The sequence below is a fragment of the Gymnoscopelus microlampas genome (assembly GCF_963454915.1).
Source record: "Gymnoscopelus microlampas genome assembly, chromosome: 9".
In the NCBI taxonomy this organism is placed as follows: Eukaryota; Metazoa; Chordata; class Actinopteri; order Myctophiformes; family Myctophidae; genus Gymnoscopelus; species Gymnoscopelus microlampas.
The window spans coordinates 6,881,213-6,906,202 of record NC_139946.1 but is presented as its reverse complement, the minus strand read 5'-3'; the positions used below and the strand labels follow the sequence as shown (position 1 = coordinate 6,906,202).

The window sequence follows — 24,990 nt, the reverse complement described above, 5'->3', positions numbered from 1 at the left end:
ATGACATGGTCCGCCGGCCCGTTTACCCGTCGCCGGCCCTCCCATTAGCCAATTTTAATATAAAGAATCAGGGGATCAGACTTCTTAGAGGCCGGTCTATGAAATCAGTCATCTGTGTCATCAGCACTATGACGTCAGTCGTCTCCATATTTGGGCATAACGAGAGACAGACCAAGAAAACTTAGACCAAGAGATATGAATAAATGTGTGAGTAGCAGATCAAGTTCAGTTTGGAGTTTGAGACCTGTTTTTTACCATGTAGCTGGAAACCATTAGGTTTCAGTCCATAGTCACAGTTGGTCTGAATAGCAGATCTGTTTGAGCTTTGGAATGCATAAACAGATGTGTGGCAAGTAAGATTGTAAAGAACGTTTCAGAGCATACTTGCCAGCACTAGCCATAAATGCCCGAAACCCCATATAGGGAGATAAATGACCCATTCAATTCCAACCTCCCCCTATATGGAGATCCCCATATATGGAGACAACCGACCTACCCAGCTCTGACATCAGAGAACCCCTCCTGGAGCCCCATATATAAAGCTAATCAAACATCCAAGACGGCTTTACAACCCAGCTACCAATAAGCCTCAATACAGATGGATCCCAGGTGACTGGCTTTATAACCCAAGTATACACCTTGCACGGATCCGGCCACACTGATTCTCCTTCTCCCTAGATTGCCATGGGGCATCTCGGTCTACTTCCTGCTTGGTTACCATCACAGCGGGTCTTGAGTCCGGTTTAAACAACCAGTCGAGTATTTTGGGTTTTATAAAGATAATTTTCCAAGTATTTCCGGGGTGACAGTGGGGTCACAACATCACGTTACATCACATCGACAACATGCTGTTACGAAGGGTGTTGCAGTGTGGGACCACAGCATTCAGATGCAGCAGAACATTCCATCACAGCCCCCAATGGAAGAGTCCTCTCATCCCTATAGTGGTGGAGCAAACGGGGCGAGGGGAGAGAGCGTATGACATCTATTCTCGTCTGCTCAGAGAGAGGATCATATGTGTCATGGGACCGATCGATGACTCGGTGGCCAGTCTGGTTATTGCCCAGCTGCTGTTTCTACAATCAGAAAGCAACAACAAACCTATCCATATGTACATTAATAGTCCTGGGGGCGGAGTGACGTCGGGCCTGGCCATCTATGACACCATGCAGCACATTCTGAACCCCATCGCTACGTGGTGTGTGGGCCAGGCCGCCAGCATTGGCAGCCTGCTGCTCACAGCGGGCACGGCGGGCATGAGGCACTCGCTGCCCAACGCCCGCATCATGGTGCACCAGCCGTCCGGAGGTGCCATGGGGCAGGCCACAGACATCGCCATCCAAGCTGAAGAGATCCTCGAACTGAAGAGACAGATCAACACCATCTATGCCAAACACACCGGCCAGCCTCTGGAAACCATCGAAAGCGTGATGGAGAGAGACCGCTACATGAGTCCCATGCAGGCGCAGGACTTTGGGCTGATCGACAAGGTGCTGGTGCACCCGCCCCAGGCCGGCCAGGACGAGCCTGAGCTGGTGCAGAAGGAGGCTGCCGCCGCAGCCTCAGTGACCCCCCCCCGGTGCAGCTTCTCCAGACCCCCCCCCTTTATCCCCCTCTCAGGCCCCCACAGGAAGCCCGAACCCATAAAGCCTCCTTTTTTTACAGGAATCTAGAACCACCCTATTAGAGCACCGAATATCTGACATCACTGCTACTAGAGGCCGCTATCCCCCCCTGGGTCATGGAATGGGCTCTATGCACAGCAGGCATGTTGTCACTTCCTTCGCGGGTGTTTCCGGTGGTGCTGATGAAGGCTCTGTTCCATTTAGTGTAGCGCTGTGGTTCTCAGATTTTTTTTCATTTCCACGACCCCCATAACTCAAAAGAGTTGTACAAATGAAGGGGACATTTGGAAACCCCTTAAGGAACCATGAGGGTGCCTGGACCCACATTTTAGACCCACCGGTGTAGCGGAGTGTTTCCAGTGAGCCAACATGCAACAATATCAGCACCCTGACTCTGTTTGACCAGAATGGAGCGGAGCCTTTGTTGGTGTCTTTGGTGACACCTGTGGATGTCTTCACGGTGTGGCTGCTGTGCATAGAGCCTATCATTATTTTCTATTGAAATTCCCCATAGGGAAATCTTAGATCGTGTCGTGCACGAGCTGTGTTCCAGAAAATAAACACATCCGCTGTGCGATTTTACTCAAATGGATGTGAAGCATCAACTGACAACATCAAAACGTCAAAATGTATCCTTAGAGTAAGAAAAAAGAAAACAAATGTGTAACTCAATATCATTAACGAATCACAGGCTGATTTCTTTGTTTTTTGGAGCACAGTTCTTGTGTGACCCAATTTTCTTTTTTTCTTTTTACCCCTTTTTCTCCCCATTTTAGTTGTTATGCCAATTGATTCCTCCCCACACACATTTCTGTGTGTTGTCACTGCTGTCGTATCCTACTGACTCACCGGCCAGTGAGGAGCCCCCACCGGGAGGATGTATAGCCTTCATCCTACTCCTCCCACCCAACACTCCCTGCTGACAGGTGCCGCCCCCCAGCCCGTAGGAGTACGTACAGTGACAATCATCACCCTCCTCCCCCCGCCCGGTCTTCCCTCCCCCGAAAAGAAAAAGATAACCATGCGACGTCAGGACTTTGGTACTCTATAACCCCCTTACAGGCTCCCACAGGACCTCAGAGCCCCTAGCCTCCTTACGGGCTCCCACTGGAACCACCAGACAACACCGATAACATTGGAACATTTTTAAATGACGTCATTTCTGGGTCTATCCTTCTTTGGAAGTCAAAGCAACATTCATTCATAGGTTGGCGAAGAGCGTCCTCTAACGTAATCAATGAAAACACCGTGATGACGTAATATTGCATCATTGTCAGTCAAGCGTATTTGAGATGGCATGGCAGTCAATGTGTTAACTCAGTGAGTGTAGAAATGTTCCATGTGTACACTGTCAGAGTTACAGACCCCTAGGGGCCTTTGCAGACAGGGTGCGATTGGTCAATCAGTTTTTACCGCATGCAAAAAGACGCACGAAATCGAACTGGGTTCGATTGAAAAAAAAAAAAAACGCACCGCCGCAGCCACTTGCCGCACGGCAAATTCGGAGCCGGTGTGCATGAGGTCACAGAGAACCATGTGTTCCTTTAAAAAATGATATTGTCCGTTTTTTCCGTGCGAATAATCGCACCCTGTCTGCAAAGGCCTTTTAATGGTACATTTGAACCCCTGGTGTTCCCCCGGACCCCACGCTTCAGCAGTTATTATTTAGTCACAAGCTCTTTGTTAGTACTTTTCATTGGTTCAATATATTTATAAAACCCCACAGACACACTTAACTTTGACTTTCTGTTTCTCTGTTTCTTTCTTTTTATGGTGAAGATAGCAGATGGCTTGTATTGATTAATAACATAATGAAAATGCACTGTAGGTCTCATCAGGAATATGATGTGAACAAAGATGATCATACAAGAAGTATGAAGTGGATAATATAGAAATGAATGTTTGTATTTTGTGTGGGACAGTACAACATGTCATGTAAAGGACTGATTTATTACAATCTAATTAAACAAGACAGCCTCTGTTTGAAAAAATAAAAATAATAATTTTCAATTTGGAGTTGCAGAAGTCTCTTTACCATGCAGCTGAAAACCATTCAGTTTCAGTCCTTGTTCACCGATGGTCTGAATGGCTTAAGAGATCCGTTTGAAAGGCACCATTTTGAGCTGAGGATAGTAGGGGGTGCTGTAAGGGACCTCCTGTCTGGGAAACATCCAGAGGATGTGGACTTTGCCACCACAGCCACCCCAGAGCAGATGAAGACCATGTTCCAGACAGCAGGGATCAGGATGATCAACAACAAAGGAGAGAAGTATGGGACCATTACGGCTAGACTGCACAAGGAGAACTTTGAAGTTATCATGTTTCGAGTGGATGTTAAGACAAATGGACGAGGTAGAATTCACCACTGACTGGCAGAAAGATGCTGAGCGGAGAGACCTCACCATCAACTCCATGTACTTAGGGCTAGATGGAACCACCATTTCAATGGATATGAAGACCTACAGAGCCGTAAAGTTCGGTTTGTTGGCAGTGCTGAGCATAGGATCCAAGAGGACTACCTGAGAATACTGCGGTATTTCAGGTTCTATGGCAGAGTGGCCTTGGAGCCAGGTGACCATGAGCCTGGGACACTGCAGGCCATCAGGGAGAATGCCCATGGCCTAGCAGGTATATCAGGAGAGCGTATTTGGACAGAAGATTGTGGTTGGGAGCCACGCTGCTCATCTTGTGGAGGTCATGTATGATCTGAGATTGGCCCAATACATCGGTTTACCTCCAGACAGTGACATTGAAGAGTTTAATCGAGTGTGGCAGCGTGCCAAGGACCACTCTCCTAAACCCATGACGGTCCTGACTGCTCTTTTCCGCTGCTCTGTGGATGTAGGGGAGGTAAAACGTCTGAAGTTTTCCAACAAGGAGAGGACTCTGGCTCTCTTCCTCATAAAACACAGACGAGAGCTTCACAAGAGCCAAGATTACCCTGACAGCCTCAAACCCTTCACTGACTTCATCAGCGTTAGTCGGGATTTGGACTGGAGAGTAAAGTGTGCAAGCTGCTCAAGTATCAAGGGGAGGACAAGCTGCTGGCAGAGCTCTGCAAATGGGCCAAAAAAGTTATGGAAAAAAAGTACCTTGAGGTTCCCGGCGGCAGTCAGCACGGACTTGACGGCCCTCATGCCGTAGTCGTAGTGATGCTGGGAGGACAGCTGTTCTGAGCACAGCCGGTAGGTTGCCACGATCTTCACCGACAGGGGACGTGCCGTGACGAAGCCGCACGAGTACAGCACGATCTCTGCGATCATGGCGTAGTCGGGAACCATCATGGCCACCGTTCTGAACAGTGACTGAATGGGGACAATAATGCGTTTCTGGTTAACAGCAGCTTTGAGGCTCATCACATACATAATAGAAAGAAATGTGTGTGTGTGTGCGTGCGCGTGTGTGTGTGTGTGTGTGTGTGTGTGTGTGTGTGTGTGTGTGTGTGTGTGTGTGTGCGTGTGTGTGTGTGTGTGTGTGTGTGTGTGTGTGTGTGTGTGTGTGTGTGTGTGGTGTGTGTGTGTGTGTGTGTGTGTGTGTGTGTGTTACTTTGAGGTTGTCAGGCAGCTCAGAGCGTCCAGCATAGCCAGGGTTCATGGTGATGAAGACGGCACAGGAAGGGTCTAACTTCAGCTCGGTGCCTTCAAACAGCAGCATCTCAGCACGGGCAGCAATGCCTGGTGGACACATTTATGCTGCCTTTTCATGAGGAATACAACCATGCTTTGCACTGCCAGTATCCATAGAGCAATATACTGTATTGTGCAAAGGCACACCCTGAGATACAAGGGTTTGACATTCGTGGCTGAACCTGTCACAGCACCCGCATGGACCCATTGAGAACAGGTTAAATATCTCATCCAAGAAATTCTATTGAAAATAATTGTTCCTCAAAAAGGCATGGTTGTCTTAGGCTGGGGTTGGGCTGACAAGATGCAAGTTAACTAAACACACACACATGCATGCATTGCACGGACAGATGAGGAAAAAAAGACACACCTCTTTGTATAGTGAGAATCTGCTGGGCGACTACGGAGAGTACTTCCAGATCAATACGATTGAACTCATCAAAGCAGACCCATGCTCCACAGGACAGCAGGCCCTGGTGTCGCACACACACAAGTCAGACAAACTATTACACATACTTCCAGCTCAACTTACAGAAGCCTCTGTGTGTGAGAGAGAATGTACTGTAGGCTACTGAATGTGTGACTGAGAGAGAGTTAGAGTGTACCTACCTTAAAGAACTTGCCCAGAGCGATGTAGTTCAGGCCATCAGAGCAGTTGAACACCACACACTGTTTGGCCACAGCTTTGGCCAAATCCTTTGTTGTTTCCGTCTTCCCTGTGCCAGCCGGGCCCTCCGGGGCCCCGCCCAGATGGAGTTGGAGGGCCCCAAACAGTGTCCTGAAGAATCAAGTAGTTTACAACGTGGGAGATGCAGGGGACTGCAAATGTCTATTGAGCTGCAGTACTAAGTCCTGACACTCCTAACACACTAACAGGAAAACACACTACACAACAAACAAAACACCATAGAGTAGTACATCTATGTTCCTAGGCTTTGGAACCTATGTCAAGTCCTTAATGGATTCTTAATGGATTTAGCCTTAAGTCTGTTTTAATTTGTTTTTATCTGTCTTATTGTTGCTTTAATTAAAGTTATTCAACTTTACTTTGCGGTTTAATCTCTTTATGGTTATGATATTATGATCTTTTAACCTTATTCTGTAAAGCACTTTGTAACCTTGTTAGGTAAAGTGCTGTACAAATAAATCGACCTAAAGACAGAGTAAAAGACAGCATTATGCCATCAGCTTTTCATTAAACTAAAATGAGGATAAACATAGCTCACGGTTACAGTAATGAGTTACCTCTAAACTGATTGTGGTAAAAGAAGAAGACACTTCAAATGCACTTATTTTAAAGGCTCATAAAATACAGCGTGGCTCTCACCAGTTATAGTTACATCAAGCCGTTGTGAGAAATGATTCAATCAGTATATCAGTGCTGTATTACATAATGTAATTCTGAAACATAGACCTGTGCATTAGGTGTAATCCTAGGTTTGACTATAGCTTTACCGGTAGCAGCGGTCAGTGAGTGGGGTAATAACCAGGCGAGGAGTATTCCCCAGGTACTCGTAGCCATACACCAGGCCTGCATTGATCATCTTAGTCTGGAGGTGTTTGTCCTGCACACAGAAGGCAAAACACAGTGGTGGAAAAGGTACTAAAAAAATTTAAGTAAAAGTATCAATACTGCAATGTAGAAAACTCTGTAAAAGTCCGGAATTCAAAATGTACTTGAGTAAAAGTATAATATTATTGGCATCAAAATGTACTTAAAGAAAAAAAATGTACTTAAAGTACCAAAAGTAAAAGTAGGCCTACTCATTATGCAGAATGTCCCATTACAAGTTTTCAAATGTATAAAAAACTTTTGAAAATAGCACATCTACAACCTCAAACAATGTGTCGCGATGCGACGCATTGTGAGGTACAGCACACCACTGCATACAACACATGTAAAAACACTGCAAACCCCCCCACACACACACACACACACACAAAATCTCACATACCACCCAGTAGTAGCGCAGCTGGCTGAGCCACTCAAAGTCATTCTCATCGCTGATGCTCTTCTGGACCAGTGTGGCCAGCACGTCCCTAGCATGCACGTCCAGCACCACCAGGGCTCCCAGAGTCACACGGTTCTGCTTGGACAGCTTACCGCGCACCAGCTTCACAATGTCCTCAATCTGACTGTTGTTCAGCTGCAGGTAGGCTTCCAGGGCCTGGAGGAAGGGAAGGAGGTGGTGGGGGAGCATGGTTATGAGAAGTTGGCCTGGAAGTCAAAGAGTCAACGAGTCCATCTCTGTCCATGAGTAAGACTAGCAAAGTAAATCAGGTGTGTCAGCTCTCCAGCACAGGGCTCTAGTCTTCATTCCATGAGACAGATTTAAATACACTTATTAACTCATCCACTGCCAGACTTATTGCTGGCCGCGTTTGCCCACTGCCAGAGATTTTTCATTGAAAAAAAAAAAAAGTACTCAGGAGCTGAGATACAGAATTTTTAAGCTTTAAGTTAGCAAGGAAGTGGATGGGAGTCTTTTCCTTCGAAAAATCATATCTCCTTGGTCTTTGGGTCAAAAAAAACAAAAACAAATATTATTATTATTTTTTTCTTTTTTTTTTGGAAAAATTAATAATTACGCTTTTTACGTCTGTGGCAGGGTTGGTAAACGGGAATAATTACGTTTATTACGTCAGTGGCAGTGGATGAGTTAAGGGCTTGTTCAAAGTAGCCATCAGGCTCAAGTCAGCTACACACTGTTGCTGACACTTCCCCGACTCTCTGAGGTTGTTTTATGTTACAATATGCTGAGTAAATCAGGAGTTAATGCACTCTTTGGTTTTATTGTTTAAGACACCTTGAAAGTCCATGTCTGTTTACCCAGGTATACTACACACAGGCATATGTTGTTATGGTTAGTTATATGGTTAGTTTTAAAGCTGACAAAGAGAGAGCATACCGTAGAACTTCAACATGCTACAAACATTATTAGTCTGTCTTATGTTTATCGCATAGAGTAGTCTCAGCAGTCTTATGCCATGGTACTGTATATGTTACTTTTATTAACAGTTTATTCAAACTTCTCCCACCTTCCATATTTTCTGCTAATCATCGAGTCACACGTGCATATAAAAACTCTGAGGATTTTACTGTGTAATAAACAGTGAGCATGCATATGGTCTGGCTTTGCCCACCTTTTGTCCCAAGGTAAAGGCTTCATGGATGTTCTTGGTCCAGTAGACCTGTGAGACACACAGTACGGTTTGACCCGGCCAAGCGCGCACCCAGTTGGTCCTGAGGTCCTGAGGGTAGGCTGCGATCGCCTCCCCGATTACCTGAAAAAATGGGATCATGGAAGGAGCCTTAAAACTAACTAGAGGTCCATTCTAGAGCATGTAACTCAAATCAACATTGAGTATTATGTAATCCATTGGTTCTCAAAGTGGCGTCCAGGGGAGTTACAGGGGAGTTACAGGGGAGTTACAGGGGGTCCCCAGCTAAATGATGGATAGTTAGGAACCACATGGACCCTTATGGGTCTGTAACTCTGAGAGTGTACAAATGGAACCAAATGGACCCTAACGGGTCCATTTGGTTCCATTTGTACACTCTCAGAGTTAAATTGACATTGATTTTACAGTACTAATTGGGGTCCCAGAGTTAGAAATGTCATTAAATGGGGGTCCGTAGCCTAATCCATGTCAAACTGGGGGTCCTTGAAATTAAAAAGGTTGAGAATCACTGCTATGGAGCTGTAAACATCTTCTCTTATGGGGGTCACTGGCATATCTTTTCAAATGGGGGTCCGTGGGCTAATAAGTGTCAATTTGGGGGTCCTTGACATGAAAAAGTTTGAGAACCACTGATGTAATCAATATCCAATACCAAATAAATAAATAATAAATAATTGTGAAGCTCTCAATTTGAACCAAGCTCATCACCAATTTTAAACTTTAAAGAAAAAGGACCACACAGCACCTTATGCAGGGACGCGGTCATGCCGTTTTCCAGCTCCAGGAGCCACTTCTCCACCTGGCCTCTGGCCTTGGAGGTGGAGATGCTGTCCAGCAACCGCACCACTTCCTCCTCACTGCTCTTCATGTGGGTGATGTCCAGCACGTCAGTGAACACCACGCTGGCAATGCCCTCAAAGCACTTCTTCAGATGGGGCTGCACCCTGGAGGCGGAGAAAGAGACAAGAAAGATACGTTAAGTTAAGTTTAACTGTCTTATCTATCTTGTTTTTATGGCGTGCGTGGCTCTATATGAGGCAGAGCCGTGTAGAAGATGGTCTGTCTGTCTATCTATCTGTGTGTGCAGTGTGTGTGTGCAGTGTGTGTGTGCGTGCGTGCGTGCGTGCGCAGTTAATCCTGCAAACCGCTGGACTGATCATCGGTGTGTCCCGGCCACCTCGACCTGCCGACGAGCTGGCCGCACAGGGCAGCTGCAACAGCAGCACACACAACAGCACCGCCGCCGCCAGCGTCCTCGCCGTGCCGCCGGGAACAACAACGGCGACAAGCAAGACGACTACAGCCAGACTGTACCGTGATGACTACATGAAGTTTGGCTTCACTTTTATGGGGGACCCATCTAATCCTATTCCACTGTGGATCGTGTGTGGAGACAAGCTCGCAAACAGTGGTATGGTTCCCAGTAAGATGAAACGTCACCTTGATACCCACCATGGAGAAATCGCCACAAAGGACAAAGACTATTTTGTGAGTTTGAAAGCTACTAAGGCGAGACAGAATGCAAAACAGACAACTGCATTGTTACGCAGTACCACTAGCACCAAGGTTAATAACAGAGCTCTGGAAGCTAGCTACCAAATTGCAGAGCTTGTGGCAAAGTTAAAATTGCCACATACAGCAGCAACATATATGTTGGCAGGAGCCAAAATCCTGGCTAACGTAATGTCGGGACCAGATGTTGCAGCGGAATTCGATAAGGTGCCGCTCTCAAACATGACAATTGGCCGACGCATTGAAGACATGTCTGCAGACATTGAGAGTGCTGTCATACAAAAGATTGTGACTAGTGGAAAGTTTGCACTGCAGCTTGACGAATCAACAGATATAAGTGGACACGCACAGCTGTTGGCAAATGTGAATTCGAGTTTTTTTTTTTCTTTCTAAAACAGTTTCACACTAAGACTATTGTGGCCAATTTTTCCTATATATATTTTTTAGAATCTTTTTGAGTTTTTAAAGTATTTTTCTGGGAAGGTGAATCCAACTCCTGTTCATTGCAATGACAAGTTTATATATTTGTAGGCCAAAGACATTTTGTAATGTTCAAGGTTTCTTTATTACATCTTGTGTACATGAGAGTGAATATTTGTATATATATATATATATATATATATATATATATATATATATATATATATATATATATATATATATATATATATATACATACATACATACATACATACATACATATACATATACATATATATATATATATATATATATATATATATATATATACATACATACATACATACATATACATATACATATACATATACATATATATATATATATATATATATATATATATATATATATATGTATATATGTATATATATATATATATATATATATATATATATATATATATATACGCACCGTATGTCTAGGTGTGCCCTGGGATATTTTGGCTAAGCCAGGTGTGCCTTGGCACCAAAAAGGTTGATAAACACTGGTCTATGGGACCCTCATCGGGCTGAAACCTTACCCAAATTTAGAGTCATAAGTCATACAGTAGATATGTAACAGAGGACGACTTCAGATGACTGATGTCACAGGCTGGCCACATCCAAATTCCAAAAGCCAAGTCTGAGATTCACAGGACCAATTACATGAAGACAAGGTTGAAAATGTGTGAAGTGCTCCTTTAACTCCTCACTCAAAATTCATTTTTAATTAAAGGTCAGTACAAAAGGTCACCTAAATATCCCTGACAGCCCAAACTTTGCTTTCATTGCTATAGTAGAGACAGTTATAGTGGGAAAATGTACAATTAAATTACATAACACCAACTTGTTTGACTGGATGTGATCGAATTTCTCAAATTACTTTTTACCTACATACCTTGTGGGGTCTTTGGTTTCAGAGAGGATCTCCAGCAGCTCATCATTGGAAAGGAAGAAGAAACGCGGGAAGTAGAGTCGCTTCTTCTCCAGGTAGTTGTTCAGACCCTTGAGGATGATTTCTAGAAACTCATTTGCCTTCTTCAGTTTCTCCAGCATCTTGTCGATGGCCACCACTGCCAGCACATGCTTGTCCTGCCACAAGCCAGAATGGTGTTTCTAAGTGATAGTGCACTTTAGAGAGGATGGATGTTAAGCAAATGCAACTTGTTTGATGTTTCTCAATTGTGACCTTGACCTTTTCAACCCAAAACATATTAATTTCATCAAGGCAGCCTACTGGCCTTTGATGTTTTTGACCCTAAAGTTGATCCTAAAGGTTGTTACACACCGGGGCGATTTTTTCGTGCGAATAATGCGTTTTTTTTAAAAACCTTATAAAGTCAATGGCTCCGTACATGGAGCGAAAAAGCGAAGCGAAAAAGCGTCTTTTAATTATTCGGAACGAGTCCGAATTTTGCGTATATTCGCTATTTTCGCCGGTGTCGCCCGGTGTGTAAGGACCTTAACTCACAATTGCAGTAATATCTAATATGGATTATCTTGTCTGCTAATTAGTCTATATATCATAATTCTTTAGGAGAAAATGTAAATAAAGACAGCTACTGTATACGTGGTTCTGTCCCCCACCTTGTCTCTTCTATCTTCCTTTTCTGGGACCATCGATTATTTATCGTGAAAAGTTGTTATTGTTTGTTTGAACTATTTCATGTGGTAGCACAGTCTTGCCTGGCTCTCTAGTAAATGACATCAGAATTACTGTATATAAAAAGAGCACAGCACAGTCGAGAAGAAAGAAAGAAAAGAAAAGAAAAGAAAAGAAAAGAAAAGAAAAGAAAAGAAAAGAAAAGAAAAGAAAAGAGAAAAGTTCTCACCAGGGAGACTTGTTTCATGGTATCCCTCCAGGTCTTGTCGACGGTGGTGAAGCGGCGTCCCTCTTTGGGCATCTGGGCCATGATGTCTGGGGAGCTGAAGACAGGCTCCAGGTAGAGCCAGGCAGACTGGACCTTCAGCCACTCATCCAGGATCTCCTGCAGGAGCAGCAGCTTACCCTCCCATTCTCTGGAAGGAAACCACATGCAAAACATGCACACTACAACTCACAGATATATATACTGGATGAAGTCCAGTTAGTCTGTACAACGATATGGCATCATAATATTACTGATCAGACATAGCTTCCTAATGTAAACTAAGACGCAGTGTTGATTTCGTCGACTAAAACTATGACAAAAAATGTTGGTCGACTACCTTTTTTCGCTGACGAAAACGAAATAAAAACGAAATAAAAACTAAGCTACGATGACTAAAACTAAGACTAAATATATTGACAATTTCGTCAACAAATAAAAACTAGACTAAAATGTTAGTGAGGGACTAGTGGAGAAGAGATCCAGTAGAACAAAGACAAGTCCTTTTATGCTTGGTTGCACTAGGGTGTGCATGCTGAAAATAGCAGATTTACAAGCTCACAACGCATTGTGAGCTTGTAGATCGGCTATTTTCAGCGTGCAACCAAGTGTAAAATCAGCAATTACGACGCCATCAAGGCACCACAAAAATACATTTTAGTCGGCTAAATCAACTGTATATTTAGTCGACTATAATCTTATAATATTTCGTCGACTGAAACTAGACAAAAACTAAAACATTTCAGATGACTAAAATATGACTAAAACTAAATGGAATTTTATTCAAAATACTATGACTAAAACTGAATCAAAATTTGCTGTCAAAATCAACACTACTAAGACGCCTTTTAAATCACGTCTCCACCTCTTACCGTATCTCCGCCTCGAACGGTTTGATGTAGGGCGAGCCCCTCATGGTCTGCGACTTGACGATGTGATCGTCCAGCAGCATCTGCACGTCGTCCAGCGACGACAGGATGGAGGTGCCCGTCTCTCGGTAAGGCAGCAGGTTGAACTCCATGCCGGCCCACTCGGACGCCATCCTCTCCATGGCCTTCTCCAGCGAGTGCTCCTTGCTGGCGGTCTCGCTGATGCCCTCCAGGCTGCTCAGACGCTGCTCCAGATGCATGGGCAGGAAATCCGCCACGCTGGCTCGGTCGTCGGTCGGCCGGAGGGGGGCGCCCACCACCGCCGACATGGCGTCCCAGTGTCGCTCATGCAGGCCTGGGTTGCACAGCACCTACAGGCCATGACACATAGGTGAAAGTGTACACTGATACTGCAAGTGTGATTTTATATAATGTATAGCATCATAAACTGAATTATGACTTTAACTTGCTGGGGATTCAACCAAGTTAATGGGATATTTCACTTTCAAACACGTTTGGGGTAATTTTGACGACTAGTCAGGCTTTTGTGAGCACCCCAGGCAGTTTTTTAAGTTGCTTGATTCAGTATTTAGACATTCATTTTATCAGACACGATATGAACCACGATAGATTCATCGAAAACACACGTCTTTGGTCCTGGTGACCGATATTGTCCTTCTAATGCGTGAGGGGGCCGTGTTTTTTCATTTACTTTTTTCATTTCCTTTTTTTTTTCCCCGGAAAATGTAAAGAATAAAATACAATAAAAAAATAAAATGAAATAAATTTAAAAAGTAACTAGAAAAAGTGCTCCTCGGAGCACAACTCTCCGCTGTTGGGAATGTTGGGAATGTTCTATCTGTATAAGTGTCCTATCCGTCCTGTCTGTATAAGTGTCCTATCCCTCCTGTCTGTATAAGTGTCCTATCCGTCCTGTCTATGTAAGTGTCCTATCCGTCCTGTCTGTGTAAGTGTCCTATCCGTCCTGTCTGTGTAAGTGTCCTATCCAATTGTTACAGTATCCGCCATTTCTCAACCATTTCGTGATTGTTCCTGTCTTACCTCACTCTTACCAGACTTGTGTTGGGAATGTTGGGAATGTTCTAATTCTTATGTTCTAACTGTCCTATCCATCCTGTCTGTATAAGTGTCCTATCCGTCCTGTCTGTATAAGTGTCCTATCCCTCCTGTCTGTATAAGTGTCCTATCCGTCCTGTCTATGTAAGTGTCCTATCCGTCCTGTCTGTGTAAGTGTCCTATCCGTCCTGTCTGTGTAAGTGTCCTATCCAATTGTTACAGTATCCGCCATTTCTCAACCATTTCGTGATTGTTCCTGTCTTACCTCACTCTTACCAGACTTGTGTTGGGAATGTTGGGAATGTTCTAATTCTTATGTTCTAACTGTCCTATCCATCCTGTCTGTATAAGTGTCCGATCCGTCCTGTCTGTATAAGTGTCCTATCCGTCTTGTCTGTATAAGTGTCCTATCCGTCCTGTCTATGTAAGTGTCCTATCCCTCCTGTCTGTATAAGTGTCCTATCCGTCCTGTCTGTATACTGTAAGTGTCCTATCCGTCCTGTCTGTGTAAGTGTCATATCCCTCCTGTCTGTATAAGTGTCCTATCCGTCCTGTCTGTATACTGTAAGTGTCCTATCCGTCCTGTCTGTATACTGTAAGTGTCCTATCCGTCCTGTCTGTGTAAGTGTCATATCCCTCCTGTCTATGTAAGTGTCCTATCCGTCCTGTCTGTGTAAGTGTTCTATCCGTCCTGTCTGTATAAGTGTCCTATCCGTCCTGTCTGTATAAGTGTCCTATCCGTCCTGTCTGTATAAGTGTCCTATCCGTCCTGTCTGTGTACTGTAAGTGTCCTATCCGTCTGTGTAAGTGTCATATCCCTCCTGTCTATATAAGTGTCCTATCTGTCCTATCTGCCAATTATGTATCAGCCATGCAGCCATTTCGTGATGGTTCCCGTCTTACCTCACTTTGACGGTGGCAAGACACCGTCAAAGTGACGCCATGTATTTATACAGTATTTCACCGTATTGTCACGTGTCACGTGAGGCTTGACCAATCGGTGTGTCATATTTAGAAAGTGAAAACAAAACTCTCCTGCGGAGAGTAATAATGGTCTCCTCACGTATTAGAAGGACAATATCAGTAACCAGAACCAAAGACTGGTGTTTTCGATGAATCTATCATGATTAAAATTAGTTTGAAGCACAATGGGTTTGTATAGGAAGGGGGCGTGTCTGATCAAATTAATATCAAATATCTAAATACTGAATTAAGCAACTGTCTGCCTGAGTAGACGTTAAAATGACCCCAAACATGTTTGAAAGTGAAATATCCCTTTAATGTCCACATTTTGTGTAAAGTGTGTCCACTAAACATTCTGTATTTGTCTTACGTGTACTATAGGGATGTGCTCTTTGAAAGCCTCCAAATCAGCCTTGACCTTGGTAGCAATGGTCAGGGCCTTGGGTGTGTCGGCGAAGCCTTTCTCCAGCTTGTAGAGGGCCCGCCAGTAGTTACCAACATCTCCCTCCACCTGCAGTACATGGATTAGGGTGATGTCACAGGACAGAGGCCAGGAAGAACTGACATGGCTACTACCTTGATAATACCAGCAGTTGTCAAGCGGTTTCACTGAAGTATACATACTTTTATAATAAAATTGGTAACGCAAAGCACTCACACTTCATCATTTGTTGTGTGCTTCTGTGTGCTTATTTTTATCTGCATTTTTTACTTTGTGATAAACTCATGAGAGGCACTTGAACACAATAAAATAAAATGATCACTGACTTGAAAACTGTAATAAAACTGTATTGACTATGAGTGTTAAGTGCTGCTTAAGACTAGAATCTCAGACACAATACAAAGACCCAGAGAGCGTCACCTTGTCAGGGTCGACAGTGGACAGTGGCCCGTGGACCCACTTCTGGTGATCATTCTGGAAGTCAGATGCTGTCTCGTACAGCTGCAGGAAAGGCGCGAGCTTGTCCTTGATCTGCTTCAGCTGAGGGTACTGAGACTCAGGCCAGCCAAAGGCCTCCTCTTCATGGCTGAAGCTGTCAATCTTTGCCAACAGACAAAAGACAGAGGGAGGGCATGGTATGGGAGAGGGGAAGAGGAAAATGAATGAATAAATAAATAAAAGACCACAAATAGTTCTGTCCTTATGACTAGTGCCTTGTATTACACTCTAACAACCAGGTAATGTATTTCATTTCTGTAGCCAATATCGCTATGTAAACTATTTTGAGATACACTCAAAATAATGACATTATCCCAAGGACACAAAAGTAATGCAATATGAAATGAAAATGAAGTATCCGCTCAGGTTTTGCTGAATCTTCTAAATGTCTGAAGATCTTCTCATTACAAATATTTATGTCTTCAATCTCTGCTGTTATTTATTTACAGTGATAGAGTTTGTTGAGGAGAAATCCAGCAATACCTTCTCCATGGCCATTTCCAGCTTGGTCCTGAGGGCTTGGGACTTCTTCAAATACTTGTCGAGATCCTTCAGGTCACCGAAGGTGGAAAACACCTCCACCTGTTTGGCATAGCTCACCAGCTCCTCCACAAAGTACTTGCAGCGCAGCTGAAATCAGCACACACATTACACAGAAAAATAGTTTCTTTAGTCTGGAAAAGTCACTGTGTAGAATAAACAGCACAATCCATAGTGGTAATCTAACCCAGGGAGTGTACAAAATTACCCTCATGGGCAGAGCTATCTGTACCCAAGTTATTGCAAAATCAAGATGCGAAGTGACAGACCTTGAGGGCATTCTGATACTGCTCTGTCCTGTCCTTCACGATCTGTCGGTGGTCTTCAAAGATGGAGGGCATTCGCTCGTGCCACTGCCAGGTCTGTCTGTTGAGCCTCATGTCAGCTGGTGAGAGGCTGACGTAGCCCACCAGGAAATATAGGCGTGCCTTGGAATCAGCCAGCCTCTGCTCCAGGAGAGGTATCTCTGTGGTCTGCACCGTAGTGATGTAGGCCTGAAGGGAGGGAGAAGGTGGGTTTCTTCTACAGTACAGTACATTCACACAACCATAGAAAATCACCAAGTCTAATGGAATATGAGAATGTGAAATTGAAAATCACGCTAATTTAAATACACTGCTAATAATAGCTCAATTTCAAACCAGCACCACCGCCATAATTCATTATTACATACAGTGTTGCAGTCTGTCCAAGAACCAAAGTGTGCAGAAAGAATTCAGACAGACATGGAACAAAATGACTCTAAAAGCAACAATTATGGTACTTTTCCACCGCACTGCATTCCACTTTTTGGTATCACCTCTGTCGAGGTTCCAAGTAAGCTAAGGCGATACCAAAAGGTCACTTAAAAACACTGAAGATTTGGTCTGAGAAAATTGTAATTAGCTTCCTTTTGTAATTGCATCAGGACGGATTCCCCTATACTGCATAGAAGCTCCCGAATACTGTTAACAAACAAACTAGCCATTGTATATGTGAATCCAATCAATATTGAGCAACTGCATTGCCTATTTCTCACCTAAATGTTATCATAAACAGTTTTTGTTGAAATGCACAGGTTAAATAGAGATAATTTCCAACTGGCATTACCGTTAGTATTAGCTGTGACTTTAGCATTGTTTTGCGGTCTCCACTAGCCATACGCCCCATCGCACAAGCCAGGCCAGCCGGTGTGACGAAGGCTGGCTTTAAGTTAAGTTATTTACCTTGAGCTCCATCAGCTCCTGTGTGCTGGCCGGTGTTCTCAGTGCCTCCTCAGAAATCCTCTGGAATTCCTCGCAGAGCCTGGGAGCGGGGGATATCATTACAGTTCAGTGTCATGTGTGCAAAGACTGTGACAGCAAGCAAAGTAGTTGGGACTCATGTCATACTACTGCATTTGAAGACATTCGAGTTCAGTCCTAAGGATAAGGATAATTCCTTTTAACAGGTCGTTCATGAAAGTCCTTGCAGTCTTGTTTCCAATGAGAACCTGTGAGCAATTAGGGGTTAAGAGTCTTGCTCAGGGACAAATTTCATTTCATCGACACATATGCTGTCCTGACCGGGAATCGTACCTGCGGCAACCAGGGCCTCTGGCTCCCTAGGCAGACTCACTAACCATTCAGCTATGGCCGCTCCTGAGTTTGATATTGTTGAAAGTCTTAAAAGGAACCCATCTCCGCTGGGCTGAGATGTATGTGTGAAGTATCGAACTCCATGTAATTCCCATAGGCATTTCTGGATGATAATAACTTGGCTTAAACAGCATTTTGACATTAAGTTGTGCAGGAACTTAAGTGAGACAGGCTTATATGCATGTGTGTTACATCAGTGATTCTCAACCTTTGTCATTTCAAGGACCCCCAGTTTGTAAAGTTTTGTATCTCTGGGACCCCAATTTACACTGTGAAATCCACATTGCTAATTTAACTCTGAGAGTACAAATGGAACCAAATGGACACTTGTGGTTTCCATTTGTACACTCTCAGAGTTACAGACCTGTAAGTGTCTAATTGGTTCTTAAGAATCAATAATTTAACTGGGGACCCCCTAGAACCTCTTCAAGAACCCCTGGGTGTCCCTGGACCCCATATGAGAGCCAGGATCTTAGACGGTGAGGATGTGGAAACTGGACATCGACTCACCTGTTATTGATTTCCTGGTGGTCTTGCAGTATTTGTGTGACTAGTCTCTGCTGCAGGCCCTCAGCGCGCTTGACAAGCGAGCGGATCAACTCATGGGAGTGGACTTCAAACATCCCGAGACGCACCACCTGTGGTATTCACATCACGCCACATCATTCATTTCTACTATGGTTAGCAGCAGACATTAAAAATAGACAAGATCATCTTAAGCTAACTTGAAACATTTTAAAATAGTGAAAATAGCCGACCTACAAGCTCACAACGCGGCAATGTAGATCGGCTATTGTCACTATTTAAAAATGTTTTTAAAAATAATAAAAAATGCCTAATGAGATTAGGCATAAGGGATAAGGCTCCGCGCGAGAGGGACCCTGGTCAACGAAGTAAACTTAGATGAGTATTTTGAGCCAACGCTGTAAGGAATTGTAGTGTAGAAACGTACCTTGGTAGAGGTGTACTGAATCTGGTCTGCCAGCTCCTGGTAGTGAGTCACCTCCACCATGATCTCCTGGAAAGAATGCTGCTCGCTGAGGAACTGCTCCACGTCTTCTTCCGCCTGCTTGGACACTAGTGCGGCGTACTTGTCGTACAAGCGCACATGCGCCATAGGACCAGCGCTCTCAGCCCGGATCACCCCGCGTACCGTCTCCTGCTGGCCCCGGAGGATCTCTGGTAGGACGGTAGGCTTCAGCGTACTACCACCTGACTGGGTGCCCGACTGGAGGGACGCAGGATGGGGTTAAGGAGCAGGACAGGAAACTACAGTAACCTGGATTTCTCCACCGACAACAGTAGCTGATGGATTCCATGATTCAACATTATGGTGTTTGGAACAGAGACATTGTGGCTGGTACATGTGTCAAACCCAATCGTACTGTGAATGATGACAAGCAGGGTTTGATTTGTGAGCATTTTCTTTACCACTTAATCCCTGTACAGAGTACTTGAACGTAGCTTAACATTAACACTTGTTATAAGAAAAATATTTTGAAATTGACAGGTATGCATCTATTTAGAGATCAGCAGTTCACCCAGCCCACTGCGCCTCTGTCCGTGGTGCTGAAATGGTCCCCTGATGCCCCCCCCCCCCCCCCCTCTGTTTCTTACAGTTTTTCTGTAAGTAATTTTCGGGAAATCTGCAGGAACTGGCGGCAATGGTCAGAAATACAGCGGGAGTGGCGGGTACGGGATTAAGAGAACAGTCCTGCACAGGGCTCTACTACACCCATTCTTACCCATTCAGAGTAGAGCGTGGTTTCCACCCGAGGCACGGCGCTGATGGACTTCAGCATTAAGTCGTAGACACTCAGCAGTGCAACCTGGAAGTCCTGGAACTTGGGCTCAAACTTAATCTCCTTGTCCTCCAGGATCAGACGCAGCACAAAGCCTGGATGCTCGAAGGCTCGCACTGACAGCTGGGGTGGAGGGATACAAACCAAAAAGCAAGTGTGGTGCAACTTCCCACAGGGAGCAATCAGTGCCTAACACACTTTTTGTCATACAGTACTCAATCTGGGAACCCATCGCCAAATAAAGCACCCCGTGCGCAAGGAAACCGGGGATTTGGTCTGCCTTCAGCCTTTGACTTCCGGTGGTGTGACTATGTTTTCATTCCCACTAACAATATTTCTACACGGAACACTAACACCACTTCTTCCAGAGAACATGGATCGTTTTGGTTATAAGCCCACTTGTTTCTATGATGAAAAAGCAAGTTAAAATGTGTCTGCTCCGAGGACACTATTGTTAAATGAGTTTTGGTTTGTTTCTAGTGGGGAAGGATCGGTACACACGTAAATCCCGCCCACTACATTTGATTGGGTAAAGCGCGGCCTGCTTCCTGATCTGAAAGAGCGCCCACATGTAGGCCAGTGCGTACGCGATATGACGAACCCCCCCCCCCCCCCCCAGATTCAAGCTGAGAGCAGAATCTTTTCTTGAGAGATTATGTTAGTATTTGGACTATCCAGACATTTGATGGTCAGATTGGCAAGTCTAAGATCTCTCCTACCGGGTCTTTGGAGATGAGGTATGTGAAGTCCCTCACAGAGTCCAGGGCCAGGCTCTGCAGCTGGTAGGTCATCAGGGTGGCCACACAGTTGAAAAAGGACTGCAGCTTGGCCATGTTGCTGTTGCTTGGTACCAGCTTGCGTTTACTTCCCTGGTAGTAAATATTTTGCACCTCAGGGAACCATCTGTTTGGCAGAGAAGAGGGCATTGAGTCATTGAGGGCCTTCCCATGGATGGACACAGCAGTCCACATACTGGGTCATTATTCTGGTTGAGGGATTATTCAGGATGAACTGCATGTGTTGGACAACGCCTCATTATACCGTATGCTGCATATCGAAACAAATGTGATATAAAGTCCATTGTTGAGGAAATAACAACGATTTCACAGTCAAGTCTTTCTGCACCTTAGTGCTGATGATAACACCCCTTCCCTCCAACTTTTTTCATTTTGAAAATAAAGTCAATTTTATAGGTAACCAGAAATTTACATATTTACGTATTTATATGTTTACATATTGTAACTCTTTGGGTGTGAATCACTTATATTGGTTGGGAACCAACCAGACTTTAATTCTTGAATTAATAATGATATTATATGATATTACACAAAAAGACAGCACTGTTGATTTGGAGTACCTCTGGAGATGTGGACATGGAGGTCCCTTTTACCATGTGACATGTACACAAAGTTGTTGATTTGTCTCGGCAGGCACCATTATCACTAAGACAAATCTGCGTACATTTATTGCACCACACAGAACTAACTGCTGATTCTTTTGAGCACAACGTGATGGGTCGGAACTCTCATGAAAGATTCTTCTGGACCAACTTTTTGAGCAGGGTGTGTTTCGCACTCTCAATGTGCCTGGAGATGAGTTGCTGGAACACAGGCAGCTCCATGGATTCCATCCTACTGTGGAATTCCTCCACATCTATCAGACGCAGCTCCCTGCAGTGAGGATACAGCAGGGTGAGATGCCAGACAGACCTGGCTTTAATTGATTTTTTTAAACGTTGCTTAACGTTTTATCTGACCGTGGTTCGAGATGGGTAGGTGGAACTCGCTGTACGGAACAATAAATTGACTTCCCGAGAGTTTACACAGTGCAAAATTTCAATTCAAGAACAAAAATGAAATCCACCTAGGTTGGAGTTATGGGAATGTTGACAGTGTCAGTAAACTCTGGTGTACTTACTTGAACGATACATGCCACAGGTCCAGAACTTGCAGCATAGTGGGGTTGATGGCATGAAGCTTGTCTCTCATCCTCTTTTGGGCGTGGACAAAGGACTTGTTCCATGGTTTTGGCACCACCTCCAATCTGTGGTTGAAAGGTCTCAAAAAGGTCAGCCTGTGAATGTGTACATTTTCTTTCTTGGCAGAATGACAAGTTATCAGTCTATCATTATGCAGCCACACTGTAGCATCTCTCAATGTTGATCAATGATTGGTTTTACTGGGTAACATTAGTGATGGAAATCCAGTTTGCATTTTTGTTAAACAATATCACATGGATCTTCATATGTTCTGGCTTCGGAGCCATAGGCCACAGTACACAGTAAAATCCTAGTGTTAATTTAACTTTAAAAGATATTAAGTAGGCCAACACAATTTAACTCTGAAGAGTGTACAAATGGAGCCATAAGGGTCCATTTGGTTCTATTTGTACAATCTTCCGAGTTTAAATGAACACTGTGATTTTACTGTGTATGTTGTGGATAGAGGAAGAGTATACAACATTCTCTCCTACAATCCCCAGACTTACTCAGCTCTGTGGGGTGGCAGATCTTTCATCCTGCCAATGTCACATTCCCTCTGGTCTTGTAATACAAAATCCACTGCAAACACAATGAAAAACATGTTATTATACCTTCCTGCAAATACTTAAACACTGAAAGAGGAAGAGGAGGCTGGAGAACATGAAAAAGGTCCATATATTTCCTTTGTACTTTGTAAAATCACAGATCACCTCCTAAATTATAGTATAGCAGAGGGTATAATGCAATTACACCATTCCCATGACAAATGTAATTGAATTCTTGTCATGATCCATTTCAGCTGGTAGGAATTCAGAGTGATTGATGGTAACTTTAGATATACCTGCCACTGTCAATGGTAACAAGGAAGGAAATATTTCCCATCCTTGCAATGAAATTTCAGTTAGTCGGTAGGTCTGTAGTAGAATTAAAAGGTCACAAGTCACTATCAATTGTTCTTAATTGTATTGATGGTGCCCTTGTAACGTCTGTTTTCTTGTATTGTTGTTATTGAACTTCTAATTCATGTTATGTAATGTGTTTTTTTTTTTTCATTAAGGAAATGCTTCTAAATAATTCTCATGGCTTCTTTCTTTTCTTGCACATCAACTCCTTTCTTTTTTATATACTGTATGTTTTCTTTTTTTATACCTTTTGCTAAATAAAGAAACACAAACATCATACTCTCTAGTTTTGTACAGTAGGTCAATCATTTGAAGACGTTTTGTGCCTAAGACACACCTGTATTAATATCAGTGCAAAATAGCCTCTATAACAAGTGTTATCACTCTCATCACTCCGTAAACCGCTTAAGCACTATTTTATACTTTTGCAAATTTTCCAAAATGTTAAAAACAGCAGAACTACAAGCTCACAACACATTGCATCACAACGCGTTGTGACCTTGACGTTGTGACGTTGGAAAACTGTGGGAAAACTAATTAATTTAAAGTATATACGTTTTTAAATGTCACCTATATCACGCACAATATAGGTATGCCAATTTGAAAATGCTTAAAATATTTTTCATAGGGTGTAGACTTTGCCTCTGTATTGGGAAATGCACAAAGTTCTGATACAGTAAATCAAATAAAATAAATACTTTAATAGGTCACAAAGCCACATGAGATCAAAGTGTGTTGTAGGACTACTGCACCTACCGATAGCTTTCTTGACACTGAACAAGTAGTCCTCTCTTATCTCCTCAGACAGCTGTTCAGTAGTAGTGGTAAATCTCTTCAGGTGGCAGGGGACCAGTCCCAGGATATTCTGCAGCCACAAATCTTCCATTGGGGCCACATGCTCGGTATCAATGCCATGCCGAATGTAGTATTGATATCTCTGACAGGACACAATGGCAGTTATTATCACAGTGCTGGTAATAATGTTAACAATAAACAGCATTGTGGGCTAGAATTAAACAAATTATACTGTAAGGGATGATTGATTCAAGAAAAAGGGCTCCTTTCCAAAAGGTTTTTCGTTCTAATTTTGGGGACGGTATTGAATATTCAACATAGAGTATTGAAAGGAAAAGCAGAGAATTACTATATTACTATGATTGAATTCATATCATATAGTAGCCTAAGCTCAACTCACCAGAATATCCTTCTCTGTGGCTGTGGGAGGGCCATAAGCAGGCGGGTTACTGTCCTCAACTACACTATTGCCAGTATTGGATTCCTGCTGACTAAAGAGAACAGAAGAGTCACCCAAAGGAGAATCATGAGGAATGCAAAATGTGTGATTTTATGTGGCTGTGGTGCTTAGGGGTTTTCGTTATGGATCCATAGCATTCTCCTGTTTTGGTCACAGTTCTAGAGCATCGTTCACCATTCATTCATTCGTCTGTTGTGTGATTGATAAATAAGGCTAAATTAGTATTATTATGTATCGTTTTTTCACATTTCAAAATTCACAATTTCTCTGCAGTGCTGGATGGATACAGAAAGAGATGGGGTCACATGTTTGGACTGTCAGCAGAGTTGAAGCCTATACTTATTCATGAAGTGAGACTCACACAATGAAGCCGACCAAGGCACTGCGGAAGTGCTCGCGTTCGTTCTTGTAGGCGCTGCCAGTTCTGTAGGCCCCAGAGTCCTTGGAGGACTCTGGGGCCTGTCCTGTCCCCCTGCTTTGGGACTCATCCAGGCTTCTACTCAGGCTTTTAACTCGCTTTGCACCAAACGCTCCACCCAGCACATCTTCTGTATGGCACACAGGGGCAAGCAGTACAAAATCACATGAAATTCAGCACTTGATCCACCAATCTGGTAGTTAATTGCGAACGTGGAAGGAGGCGCGGCGAAGCCGCGCCTCCGCCCAAGTGGAGCATACTATGAAACTCTGCTCTCATTGTGTCTCTGTCTGTCTGTCTGTGTGCAGTATGTGTGCACTGCACTGCCTGTGTGCAACCAACAGAGTGGCGCCAG

At 43.8% G+C, this 24,990-nt stretch overlaps 2 protein-coding genes and 1 pseudogene across 3 annotated transcripts in view; 2 read left to right on the top strand and 1 right to left on the bottom strand.

Moving 5' to 3' along the window:
* The window catches only part of dnah7 (dynein, axonemal, heavy chain 7), a gene marked incomplete at its 3' end in the record, with an annotated part of 72,609 nt that extends 48,371 nt beyond the window's left edge, over positions 1-24,238 (bottom strand). The window contains exons 1-25 of the mRNA XM_084067228.1: positions 24,158-24,238; positions 23,719-23,899; positions 22,567-22,639; positions 21,997-22,122; positions 21,630-21,749; positions 20,799-20,982; positions 20,023-20,202; positions 19,230-19,505; positions 18,788-18,915; positions 17,867-17,945; positions 16,931-17,155; positions 16,605-16,751; positions 16,044-16,223; positions 15,552-15,692; positions 13,145-13,512; positions 12,237-12,423; positions 11,303-11,496; positions 9,180-9,378; positions 8,396-8,536; positions 7,207-7,419; positions 6,707-6,816; positions 5,861-6,029; positions 5,622-5,724; positions 5,172-5,299; positions 4,718-4,930 (exon numbers count right to left, since the gene is read on the bottom strand). Of these exons, the coding sequence (XP_083923354.1) occupies positions 4,718-4,930; positions 5,172-5,299; positions 5,622-5,724; positions 5,861-6,029; positions 6,707-6,816; positions 7,207-7,419; positions 8,396-8,536; positions 9,180-9,378; positions 11,303-11,496; positions 12,237-12,423; positions 13,145-13,512; positions 15,552-15,692; positions 16,044-16,223; positions 16,605-16,751; positions 16,931-17,155; positions 17,867-17,945; positions 18,788-18,915; positions 19,230-19,505; positions 20,023-20,202; positions 20,799-20,982; positions 21,630-21,749; positions 21,997-22,122; positions 22,567-22,639; positions 23,719-23,848 (4,014 nt within the window). The 5' untranslated portion in view covers positions 23,849-23,899; positions 24,158-24,238. The remainder of the gene's footprint in view (positions 1-4,717; positions 4,931-5,171; positions 5,300-5,621; positions 5,725-5,860; positions 6,030-6,706; positions 6,817-7,206; positions 7,420-8,395; positions 8,537-9,179; positions 9,379-11,302; positions 11,497-12,236; positions 12,424-13,144; positions 13,513-15,551; positions 15,693-16,043; positions 16,224-16,604; positions 16,752-16,930; positions 17,156-17,866; positions 17,946-18,787; positions 18,916-19,229; positions 19,506-20,022; positions 20,203-20,798; positions 20,983-21,629; positions 21,750-21,996; positions 22,123-22,566; positions 22,640-23,718; positions 23,900-24,157) is intronic.
* LOC311052333 (ATP-dependent Clp protease proteolytic subunit, mitochondrial-like) lies at positions 807-1,849 on the top strand. Its single transcript, XM_084067232.1, has one exon. It carries the CDS (start codon positions 846-848, stop codon positions 1,671-1,673), a length of 828 nt encoding a protein of 275 aa, XP_083923358.1. The 5' UTR covers positions 807-845; the 3' UTR covers positions 1,674-1,849.
* On the top strand, positions 3,644-4,684 carry LOC311052334 (CCA tRNA nucleotidyltransferase 1, mitochondrial-like; annotated as a pseudogene). The gene has a single exon. The product of its transcript is annotated as a CCA tRNA nucleotidyltransferase 1, mitochondrial-like (transcript).
* Positions 24,239-24,990: the final 752 nt, after the last annotated feature.